The sequence below is a fragment of the Diadema antillarum genome, unplaced genomic scaffold (genome assembly GCF_040938485.1).
Source record: "Diadema antillarum isolate AM-2024a unplaced genomic scaffold, OU_Dant_1.0 seq00000889_RagTag, whole genome shotgun sequence".
Lineage (NCBI taxonomy): Eukaryota > Metazoa > Echinodermata > Echinoidea > Diadematoida > Diadematidae > Diadema > Diadema antillarum.
The window spans coordinates 453,213-466,061 of NW_027271753.1; the positions used below are offsets into that span (position 1 = coordinate 453,213).

At 37.0% G+C, this 12,849-nt stretch overlaps 1 protein-coding gene across 1 annotated transcript; it reads right to left on the reverse strand.

The window, feature by feature from the left end:
* Positions 1-7,171: 7,171 nt before the first annotated feature.
* LOC139740864 (transmembrane protein 223-like) lies at positions 7,172-8,977 on the reverse strand. Its single transcript, XM_071651447.1, has 2 exons — positions 8,442-8,977; positions 7,172-7,689 (listed from the first exon to the last, which is right to left on the reverse strand). Exons 1-2 carry the CDS (start codon positions 8,971-8,973, stop codon positions 7,397-7,399), a joined length of 825 nt encoding a protein of 274 aa, XP_071507548.1. The 5' UTR covers positions 8,974-8,977; the 3' UTR covers positions 7,172-7,396.
* Positions 8,978-12,849: the final 3,872 nt, after the last annotated feature.

Consider the following 12,849-nt stretch of genomic DNA (forward strand, 5'->3'; position numbering starts at 1 on the left):
GAGATAAAACGGTGTTCAGAATACCGATTTGTTACAACAGACTTACAACAGAGATAAAACGGTCTCAGAATACCACCCCAGGGTGTTACTTGTGCATGGACAAATGCAATAATAGCTTGACCTTTCGCTTGACTGGAATTTATGCAGCACTTGGGAGTGTGCACATGTTGTGTAAATCATCGATAACATGTTTGTCTCATATTTTACTATGGAAACTGGTATACCCCATAAATAATAGCCAGCATGGTACAAATGTAGTTCACAAATTTGGACTCTAACACAATTTCAGAGGTGGTTGAATTCTTGGCCACAATCCACAGCACTGGAATTAAGTATACACTGTCCCTTTTACAAGACAAAAGTTAGCAATTTGCTTTTCTATACATGACATATGTACATGTAGGGCCTACATTCCATTTTCTGTACAAATGACAATATTTGTGGAAATTGTTCATTCCACAAATAAATATATATGCTGACTCACAAGATTCTCACACAAGTGGACAAGCTGCAAAATACATAATATATTAAATACTGAGTAAACTGAAGAAAAAAGTGATTGTCTAACTGCAGTATTGCATATTCATTTGGCTGGCCCCTTCCATTACTTCAACATTAAATTTTCACTGGCTTAACAAGTGTATACACAAATAATCACATGTGTGTTCTAGCAAACTGTGTGCTACTTGTCATCACCTGAATAAATCTATCACAAAATAAATATCTGTGGGTCTGACTGTATTGGGAAAAGCTGCATCAGATCAGCACATATCAAATTACTGACAGAAACATCTTCTTCAATGAACCTTCACAGCTAGCACATATCCTACTTTTAATACAAGTCTTGGTTCACTTGACTCTATCAAGAAAAGTGGGCTGGTCATCCCAGACTATTTGTGAAGAGGACGCTGCCCGGGAAATGTTAGAACACTTGGCAAACAGAGATTGTATTGTGTTGTCATGGAAACATCATCTTGGAAGGAGAATGGGATGAGGCGTAATCCAACACCAGCTGCAGGCTTCTCATGTAATAAGGACTCGGAGAAAGAGGACGAGAGTGAGTTGCCATGGTTACCACACAGCCAACAGGAGGTTCAATTCTCCCCTTTTCTCTAATGAGATTAGATTCAATTAACGTGCTAATATAGTTGCCATGGTGATTAACACTACAGGAGTTTCAAATTTCAAGACCTATTGTTAGTGCAAAGATGCCACAGTCATCTCATACATCTGCAGTGAGAGTTTGTAGAGAACAAAACTTCCCTTTTTTCAGGATTTAGTTTCATAAACATAATTTCATTTTGAAACTGCACCAAATTTGTTCCAATATCTGCCACTCCTTTTCATTTTCCCCTTGCATTTCTAAACTACCTTTTCATTCTTGTATTTCCATCAAGTTTGAATGAGATCCAGTCTTTCTCTTATTTCACCTAATTCAAGCATATTTTGTTGTGTTTGGCGCAGTATTTCACAAATGCATTTGCCTTTCTTCTTGACATACAGGTTTGCACTTTACCTGGGTTCATTCACCTATAACATACTGACCACTAGATGGCGTTTTTAAAGATCCAAACAGCTTCAATAAGTGTAGCTTTTTGCTACAAAAAAACAACAACAAAACAATCACGATTAGAAGATGAGAAAATCATGCATGATCTCAGCAGTTTATAGACATGGAAAAGACATAACATACTGTAAACGTGGATATTTTCATGCTCAACTGAGAAAGACAAATTTCATGTATTCTTAATTACCGGTACACCTAGAATCGAGACATTACATAGTAATACATATAGCAGCAAAAATATTTGTGTGCTTTTATTTTCATGCTAGTATTTGGTCTTGTAAAATGCACAAAAATTTCCACACTGCGAAAATTTCCATTTTTACAGTAGTATTTTGGGATGTCCTTGTGAATGTCAATGTTTTGTGCTACTTAACAAATTTACACACAAAAAAAAATCAATCTAAATGGTGAAGAGGAAGGGACATGACTTGGTTTAATCTAAGAGTTAAGTCTGTATCATCTCATCAATCATATTTCCATCAATTACTAGCTTATGGACTCGCAGTGCATAAACCATTAGGTACAGTGTCATCACAAGCAAATGCTTTTATTTAAAATATTACAGCATTTCATTAGGTATTAGGAAATGTAAACTGTATTTCTTTTTGTTTCATGGTTTCTACATGCTTGATTCACAGCTGTGAAATTAATGAAATCTTACACACAAAATAAAACATGAAGAATGTCACCACGCAGATTAAGCAGTGTACGAGTTTCCACTAGGTGGGTACAACACATACAACCACCCTGTGTACTAATTGCACCAGCTATATAATGTTCACGGAGTGCTACAATGTACTTGGATATTATTACTGTATCTATTACATGTACTGCTTTGGCATGTAATTTGTGATCTCAGTGAGATGGGTTAACATGTAGAGAAGCATCAAACAATTCTCTCAACAATCATTTCATCAGGAAATTTTTTAAAGAGAAGGTTTCAACTGACAAGATATTGGACTTACAAAGTCAACCTTGGTTTACACAGAGTGTAGAAAGTCATGTTATTTTTCTATTTAATGCTAAGTCAGAGTACGCACAGTTTACAATGTATGAAGCATTTTTTATCATTTCTTTAAATATGAATACATGATGCATCCACAGGTAAATAACAACATCCATCATTTCATGTGAACAGCACATAGGAGATCAACAAAACCAGGCAAGGATTTATGTCAAGAATTATACGAGAGGGAATATGAGAAAGTGCATTTATTATTACCATCAACTTTGAACATGGTCCATCAAAAAGCAATGAGAAGCCAAGAAAATGAAATGTGATATCACTCATGATACTTATGGCACACTCTCAAGCTAGGTGCATGATTACAAATGAGTACAGTAATCAAGTGCACAGCCTCCTATGCTGTATATAACGACCACTTATAAAGCTGTTACCACAACTTAAAACTGTAATAGGCTAATTCTTCCTGTTCAGTGATAAACGTTAATTACAAATTAAAAGAAAAAAGACTTTCTAACTACTACTGTGGTAGTTCCATGGGCACACTGTCATGAAGACGTTTAGGACTTTCTATTGGGCCATGCCATGTCACTAGGCGTGTCTTCATCAGCCCGAAGTTTCAAAATAGCGCGCTATCTTGCGGTTACCAAACTAGTCCGATGTCAAAATAGCGCGCTATCTGTGTAGTGAAGACGCAGATAGCGCGCTATTTGATCGGGAAAATTTCCCCCAAAATCTTGGTCTAGTTCGTCAACTAGAGCGCTAATTCGTGAAATAGCGCGCTATCTTGGGTGCGTCTCCATCAGCCCGAAATTTTCTCGATCCCTCCACGCTTCTGGTTAGCCAGCTGGCAATGGAAAGCGCATGTACAAGCAGCTAGTGATTGTGTATAGTACATTACACGCACGGTGTATTCAAGGATCACATGTGTGTACTATAGGCCTACTGTTGTTGTCATCTTTAAAACCAGGGAGGTGATTTCTCTCACCTCCCTATTAAAACTCAGTGCCGTGCATGCTAGCTGTTCTTTTGTAAACTTCTTCTTCTGGTCCACTCTACCTTAGCTGAAGATTCTTGCAGATTGTGTGCATTTTGGATTTGTTTAAACATTGCAATTCGTTAATTTCATATAAGATGCCTCACTGGACAGAAGAAAGAGTAGCATTATTAATATCCCTTTGGAGAGAATTTGCTGTACTGCTCACCTCCCTGGTTGTAGAATCGTACATACGGTGATATAGGAGATTTTGAGCGGGGAAATCCACTTTCGAACCGCGAGCCAGGCAGAGTAATATTGCAAAGTGCGCATGCGTCAATTTTCGGACTAATTTCCCGAAGCAGGCTGTTCGAGCTGATGAAGACGCACTATTCGCTGTATCGGGCTATTTTCTAAGACTGCAAAATGTCCCGCTAGTTTGAACTTCGGGCTGATGAAGACACGCCTACTGTGTCTCCTTGAAACTGACACCATATTTTTAAAGTGTGAAAGGTTTGGGTTCTGCAGAAATGCAGTTCATCATGAGCAATCAAGCTATTTTGACCCTTCCAGGCTCAAGGGGGGAGGGGGGATTGTGCCCCCTATATACTTGTTTATTGTTTGATGTATCACCGTCATACTTGGTACATGGGCAGAGCAACTCAAACTCTACATGACCCTACATTTGAACTTTCTCAAGGTCACCCACTGAGGGCACAATTCACCAGAATATAAAGAAGTACATACAAAACATGCTAAAATAATGTGTTTTTTTTTTTCATAATTTCTTTATCCCCAGTATACATGTCTCATTTTAGGTCATATTTGCTACAAAAGAAAAACAAATCAAACTTCACTATTTGCTACTGTTAAAATTTCTCAAGTTTACCACATGGTAGGCTATTCATTACAATAAAAAGAAATCTATGAGACCTGTGATGTATTGTTTGCAATAGGCACATGTATGGGTATCACATTTCATATTTCCATAATAATGGAATATCGAGTTTGCAGATTGCTGATATGATAAACGCAAGACACTACAAAAGAAACTTGTGTGAAAGATTCAAAATGATACAAAATAAAAGAGTAATCTTCGGAAAATACTTTTTTTTTCAATTATCTCTTATATATATTTCATGATACCTGTGTCACATGAAAAATACAGAAAATAATAAGACCATATCAGAGCCATTCACAACCAAAATTACATCATATTTTTGTCCTTCAGCAAATTACAGCCACGAAAGCTTTATTTCATCCACTATTATATAGTTAACTGAAATTGGGACACAAAACACACAAAATCTGACTGACACTGTTGTTAGTTTATGGTTGCCATGATAACCAGCAATATCGGACATAACTAAATCATATATCAAAATGTTTGCAATAAAAGTTTAGGAAAAGTCACCAAATTTGTTTAACATTGAGTCAAGGGCATAGAAGTGGCAATGGCCAAATGAAAATATGGTAGGGGCACAATGTGCCCCTACCCCATTGGGTTAAAGATCAGTGCACATGACACACTGCTACAATCGCACTAACATTCTATACACATAACACCACATAGTGTGCACATTGAATTTGGGAAATTACAAATGTAATAGTAAATGCTATTGAAATTCATGAAAGGCCAGGTTAATGGAGTGAATAAAACAAAGCTTCCAAGCACTTTGCAGGAAGTCCCAAAATCCATATTTTTCTGGTTTTGTGCTGTATCTTTCTCATCATGATTTTTACTGCAGATATTCATAGTATTTCAGAATGTAGAGTAAAATAATTGATTTATTTTAGCTATGTAGTAGCTTTGTGTTGTCCATACACAAATGTCTGTTTCAACTGCAGAATTTCTAATGTCTCTTAATTGCTATATTTACAGATTGATTATCAAAATGGCAACACATTTCAAAATATTAAAGTAAGGTTTTTCTTTTTTTATTCTTCCTGATTTTGTGAAAGATTTAATGACTTTCACTAGCTTCATCTAAATTTTCTCCTATACAATCTGTGAGGTAAGATTCAGAGCTGCCAATTTAATGACAAACCAATAACATCTGCAGCAAATTTTCCCCCGGCTTAATTGGTTTATGCCACTATGTGCTGTTGACCATGGGTGTCTGTGCTGCCGTGTAAACTCAATGTCACAAGGGTTATGTAGATGGTCTCTGGTGCTATAATAGCTTCATTTTTTCATATTATGTGACAAAAACTAAATTTTGGTGGTAGAAAAAGCTCTAAATTTTAAGTGGGAGAAACATAGCTGCAGCTAGGAAAATTCAAAGACAAGCATGAAAATAGGAGATTTTGCAAAAATAGCCTCAGATCGGGGCCAAAAGCCCAACAAAAGCCTGCCAAAAGCACAGGAGGTGGAGTTTCTATCATTATATCAATTCCCACACAGCTGACACGATGAACCTGTGAAAGTTCCGACATCAAATGTTTTTCTTCCTGATACAGTACTCTCCGTGTAATCGGGTATCGCTTAAACGGGTACTCCGTTTAATTGGGTTATAATGTCAAAATCAGTTCCAATGCACATTAAAATTACCTGATAATCGGGTTGCCTCTCCGCGTAAATGGGTAAATAATTTTCTTATTATGTAATTTCTACCCACATTTTATCGCAGATATAACACTTAAAGAAATCATGAATGTCAAATTTTCCACAGCTAATCGCATTCTCTGCGTAATTGGCAAAGAAGACTGATCATTTGGGGAGTGATTAAACATGAAAACACATGTACCAGTACCGACTTGCCACACGTAAACAAAAATTACACATGTAGCTGGCACTCACAACTGCATAGACAGACAATAGTTGAACACACTTGCGCTCCTCCCTTGCTCTGCAACAACATTCATAATACAAGAAGTTTTGCAACGAAAATCAGGCCATTCACCAGCTCCATAATTTTGCTTTTCCCCAGTCACTTCTCGAAAAGTAACGCGACGTTCTACCTGACTAGTGCAGGCAAAGAGACGAGTTCATTTCGGAAAATGCTGCGTGTTAGCGAGGAGTCTATAGTCAAACGACAAAGTTTTCTGAAGACATGTTTGTCCATAAAAAGAGTGTAAATTATTGCTCGTGACTGAGCAAGTGCAAGGTATGTATAATGTGCCATGCAAGCACGCGTGTTAAGCATACAGTGTAGGTGTCTGATGCAGTGTACAATGCATGTACATACACATTGTGTATGTCAATTGTGAATGAGACGTGTTCTTCTGTTAATCGGGTACTCCGCTTAATCGGGTAAGAAACGCTCTGCCCGAGCCTACCCGATTATGCGGAGAGTACTGTACACACTTAAGGACAGTGTCTGCATATTACAAGACAGAGAGGCGTATCCGTGCCTCTTTCAGGTTCAATATACTCCAATGTTATTTTTGTGTACATTTGATGGTTTGATTTTAACTCATCACACAGTGGAGATTTCTCCTTTTGTATTGTATCCTGGCTCTACTTTTGAGTGTATATAATGTTAACTCTCATACCCATCTAAAACATCAACAGAGCAAGTTAAACCTCTCCGACATGGTATAAACTGAATGGAGCACCATATCATTATTACATCATAACTGCCATTAGATAGCTGAGTATGGTATATGTATATGAGTTCCACCACTGGATAAAGCTTCAAATTTGGTATCACAGTATACAGCTGATTTTCAGAGGGGTCTTGCATTAAATAGAGAATACACACACAATGATGGCATGATGCAAAGACAGCACTTCAAATCTTGCAACAAAGTTTTGTTTTCTTCCTTTTGGGCAAGGAATACTAGCTCAGTTTTCAATCCCTCAGGGTCACCTCTTTGCTTGGCTTCATTTAATCCCATTGACATCTCCTCAGATGACCTCCTTGATCAATGCAGGGTTCAAGTCTTGCTATAACATTCTGTGGACTCCAACAGTGTGATCAAACAGTCGCACATTAAAAAACTTGCCATCTTTGTCCAAGATGTAGAAAAATCTGTGACCTTTAACCTTAACAGGAAGCTGCTTGCGAACTCCATACCGTGAGTGTTCACAGGAGACATTTCTCAGGGAGGTTGTGAATCTCCATGGCAACCCAAAGAGGCCATACGTCTGGATTGTCACCTCCTCACCTCCTTTCCTAAGAACAATGCGATAGATTGACTTCCTGCAGTAGGCATATGAACCCATGAAAATGACAGCTCCTACAAGGAAGACAACAAAAAGAAAAGACAACGGAAAATGACATCACAAACACAGTCAGGTATCTGCTTGTGCAATAGGGACATACAGTCCCAACTCTAGAATTGTGTACAAACTGATAATTTGGCTATGCTCAGTATTAGTGAATTGCCGTACAATCATTAATAGCAAAGCATCTGGTTATGGCCAAAAAATAATAATAACAATTGTCTTGTGAATAAGAATGAAGGTTTCAGCATAAGGAAATTAACCTTTAATAACTTCTGTTCATTTAGTGTGCTTGTGCCCTGACAAACAACATAAAGAAAGGAAAAATTTTCTCAAACAGCCGGATGCAAAAAAAGAATAATAAAAATGAATATTTTCATATGAATAAATGTAAAAAAGAATATTTTCATATGAATAAATGACTAACAGAAACAAGAGAGAAACCATACTATTTCAATTTCACAGGTCTCACATCACAACAAGAAAACTTTAGTGCTTTATTCATAAAGCATGTCAACCTAGTCTTTTGCTTTTATTTGATTTGATAGTCCAGATGATCAATAAAAGGAATTTGCATTCAACCATTTTTTAGCATACTTAGCCCAATCAGCTACAAAGAAATCATCAATCATTTGCTAAAAAGTAGTAGAAAAAAAGGGGGAATCAGTGAAACATTTTGAAGTCAGTTTCCCTGGTTGTACCTAAAAAGTAAATAATCTATCATGTGGGAATCCTTAGTAGGGACTGCACATTAGTCATTGTGTACCTGCAGTAACACTAAGCAGTGTGATTGTGTAACGCCAGATACCAGAGCTGAGCTGCATGCGTGCTCCCGCCCATGATCTCCAGTTTTTTACGTCATCCGGTGGCCCCTCTTCACCATACTTCACTTTGACGTAGGCATCGGTATCACGCATAGTCAGGTATGCAGTATGGGTCAAGTACGTCCAAAAGATCAGCTGGGTACAGGCAAACACACCAATCATCTTGAAGAAAATTCCTCTGTCATTTTTGTACAGCAGAACGTCTTTTGTCACCTCCTCTTTGGAAAACATACTCAAGAAGCGTTTATACAAAGCAACACTATGTGGATCTTTACATCTCCCCAGTTTGGAGTTACCACAGTAGAGTCTGCTGCAGCACTGTCTTATATGATCCACTCTGAATAAGGCAGGACCTTGACTTGAAAAGGAAGACTTTGAAGTGAATATCAGATTTGGTTTCCATATTCTGTAAGGCCACATCTTCATCATTTTGATACTGTTTCTGGTCTGTGAAAACAGTGATGCAGCCAGCATTATGGAGCAGTCCTTGAACACAGATTCCTTAAAATTGTGATGCCAGTAGTCCAGATCACTGTGAAATAAAGAAGACCAAATATACATAATTGGTACATATACATATAGATTTAATCAAGAATACCAAATGTCACAGTCTGAATGTCACTGCATTAAAACCACGTAATGAACATTAGCGCAAAACTGGACAGTTGATACAAAAAATCATCAAAGGTCAAGTCTGTATTCATTGAATATGCATGGGGTCCTTCAGGCTTATTTTAGGCGCAACAATATATACGCCATATATTTCGCCAGTCTAAATTTTAGGGAATCGGGAATTCTCGACGATTTCGCAAGTGGTTAAATTCGCGATCATGGAGTTCTGTACTGAACAGAGAAATGTACACGCATACGTCACATCCACATTGGGCTCAGAGTCAATATTTTTGTGTGTCTTTAATTTCGCGAATAGCACCTGACTCGCGAAATATTCGGCGTATACAGTATTGGTCACATAACCGAGAGAGAATGATTCTATTCCTCTTCAATTGTTTTTCTGTCTTTATGGAGCTTCTGAAATTTTGGGAAAATGCCATCTTCATTCTCCATGATATGAAAAATTAACATCTCTATAAGGCTATCCCTGATATATTCCACACAGTTCTTCATCACTTTACACACCCACACACACACACACACACACACACACACACACAAATGGATTTCATCAAATGTTGAACTATGAAAGAGAAAAAGCAATTTTGCAGTATGTATGTCTAATCATGCTATTTAATGTCCAAAGAGTCATGTGTGACACCTAGAATGCTTGTGTATATCATGAATCATATTGTAATGCAAAATCACTCATTTTGATTGGCATGACGCGACGCTGCACAATACAATAATACAAATACAAATTCATCTATGTCTGTCCAATTCTTGCAACAGACAACTAACAAATAACATCAATTCACTCTCTCATTCTCCAGTCTATCATTTAAAATCACATTTTGTTTTTGGCAGATTTTCTTTTATTCTTTAGCAACTCTCATAACGATAATTCATTGATCTTCGGTCCTGGCTGACTTGGATAAATAACAATTAATATTTGTCTACTTCCGGGTCACTGGGTAGCTCTACTTCTCCTTCCTCTTCCATAAAAAGTGCATCTCTCTAAAAATTGCTAAAAGAAAATCTGCCCAAAAGAAAAAGAAAATGTGATTTACATTCTAGTCGTAGGTTATCTAAAATAATATCACTTCTCATGTTAAATGACATAATGAAGACGGACGTGACAAGTGGTATTTTCAACTTCACATACGTACTAGACTTCTATGACCAGATAGCTCTCATAACATTATAATTGAGACTTGCTCCAGTTGGAACATTCATTATCGCAGCTGACTGAACAAAAACGTACACGTTAATGGCACTAGTATCTGACATAAAATCGAATACATGGGACTGGTCATAACAGTTTCGATACGTACGTCCAACTTTACACTATTCATAGTCTTTCGCCGAGTTCACTCTTCGACGACATATTCTAAAAAGAGTAAGACTCTCCTAGCCGTTAATTTTACAAGTGCAAATAATTACCTTATGTTTGATGTTACTTCAATTCAGCAAGTGAAAGTGTCAGTATGATTTGTTACCCGCCGCCGGTAGCCATAGACGTGTAATGTTGTACGATACCAGCTGTACAATTTTACAATACACTGCGTAACATGTGCGTATGCTGTATTAGATCGGATACAGGAACAGCAAAATCTTCTATTATGACGTTCCTACCGGTACTTCTTTTTTGGGGGAAAAAAAAGGGGGGGGGGTGCTATCTTGCTTTATTTTCTGTACAGGGATACCTTCTCCTTCTTGACTTTTACATAAAGTTTTTATGTACGCTTTGTTTATCTATTACATGAATGATATAGCTTTCTTCTTCTTCTTTTTCCATTCTATGGGAACAACAAATGTTCATCTAAAATGTATTCAACATGCAAGAGGTACTTTCTTCAATTGAATTACAAGTAATACACGTATGTTTGTTCAATTCTAACATGTGTGTTATGGATTTTAAAGAAACAGTCACGAAAATTGAAATACAGTGTGTTTTGATACAAAAAACAAATCCAAATTTAACAACATCAATTGCCCGAACACTATTGCTTGTTTATATGTTTGCAGAAAACTTGTCATTTATTTATAGTTACGATTCTCTTCAAATGAAATTGTTACAGCTATGATATTCAAATTCATGTTGATTAGGGATAGAGTAAACTGGAAAGATTATCAATGACTGAAAATGCTAATCAAATTATGACCAAATAACTGAACGAGCACTGTATATGGAAACATATCAGAGAAGAATGCAAGCGTATTGATTTCTTAAACAATCTCATCCTTTCTCTTTCTCTCTCTCCATCTCTCTCTCTCTCTCTCTCTCTCTCTCTCTCTCTCTCTCTCTCTCTCTCATTTTCATTGAAGTTAATGAAGAATGCTTTACAGACAGGGTTATACTACCCTAACCATAAGAGAGAAAGAAATAGGCCTAACACTGTTACAAGATTAATATTTTTCTGTACCAAGGTCTGGTGGACAGTGAGAACAGCGCAGTGGGAATTTTTGTGTCCATTATGATCAGCACTCGAGGCATACCAGGGAGGTGAGAGGATCACCTCCCTGAGGCATACCAATAATTCGAATGTGTGACTGTCAATTGCAGTTATCAGTGAGATCTTTGAGGCATTCTGAATTACACGCATAGTGTAACTGAAAGTGGAGGTGGACATCCTTTTCATGAAGCACACCCCACCCCCTAGTTACTTTATTGTCCAAATTGATGAAATTCTCGAATCGAGTTGTTTTTTTTATTGCATTTGACAAAGTCAATTTTGTCAATCAGTTGCAATTAATTTATTGTTGTTGTTCATGTTGTTTGAGTAATAATTTGAATAATGGTCTGATTCATGCAGCCTGATGAGTACGTATCATGAAAAACGACACATAATGATTCGATCATTCAATTGATAGTTATAATCTTCATTTATTAAATAGATGTTCTTTAAAAATTTCGTTATTTTCATAGATATTGTTTTTCCCTTTAACAGATCTAGTTCTCGTCCGGTTTGTGATGTATTTTCAGTCAAGCCCAACTCGGCACGTTGAGCAGGCTACATTTACAGCTAAATCACTGCATATACCGTTCCAACAACAGGGCCAAGGGGCAATGCTCCCTTCCTCCCCTCCCCCCCCCCCCCCCCACACCCCATCCGATGGGAAGAATCGTGGAAAGACGTGGGTTTTCTTTTTTCTGAAGATTTTGTTTGTGTTTGTGTGCGGGCATATACAGTCACCCAGCCTCCCTATACACACTGGGTGCCAATCACGAGTTCGACATCCACGAATCATAAAGCCCGAGAGTATTTATAGTGTTATTTATAGTTATTTATTTATTATTTATTTATTTATAGTTTACATTAATGATTTTTATAGATCTTCAGATAAACTCTCTTTCATATTATTCGCGGATGATTCCAATCTTTTTTATTCCCACCCTGACCCTAATAATTTGATTAGTACAGTGAATGATGAATTGAAGAATGTCTCACAATGGATATATGCAAATAAATTGTCACTGAATATTGTGAAGACAAAGTATATGTTTTTCAGTAATTCTTTAGATAGATTACCAGGTAATGTTATATTTGACACTACTCCCCTAGAAGAGGTTTCGTCTATTAAATTCTTAGGTGTTTGTGTTGATAATAAGTTATCATGGAAGTGTCACATAAACAATATTTGTAAAGTAATTGCACGTAACATAGGCATAATGAATAGATTGAAATATTATCTTCCTTCTTCGGCTTTGATTACGCTTTATTCAAGTTTGGTATT

Coding starts and splice junctions, on each gene's coding strand:
- LOC139740864 (XM_071651447.1), bottom strand. CDS start 8,973: ATGCTGGCTGCATCACTGTTTTCACAGACCAGAAACAGTATCAAAATG. Junction 7,690..8,441: donor ACTGCTTAGTGTTACTGCAG/GTACACAATGAC, acceptor TCTTCCTTGTAG/GAGCTGTCATTTTCATGGGT.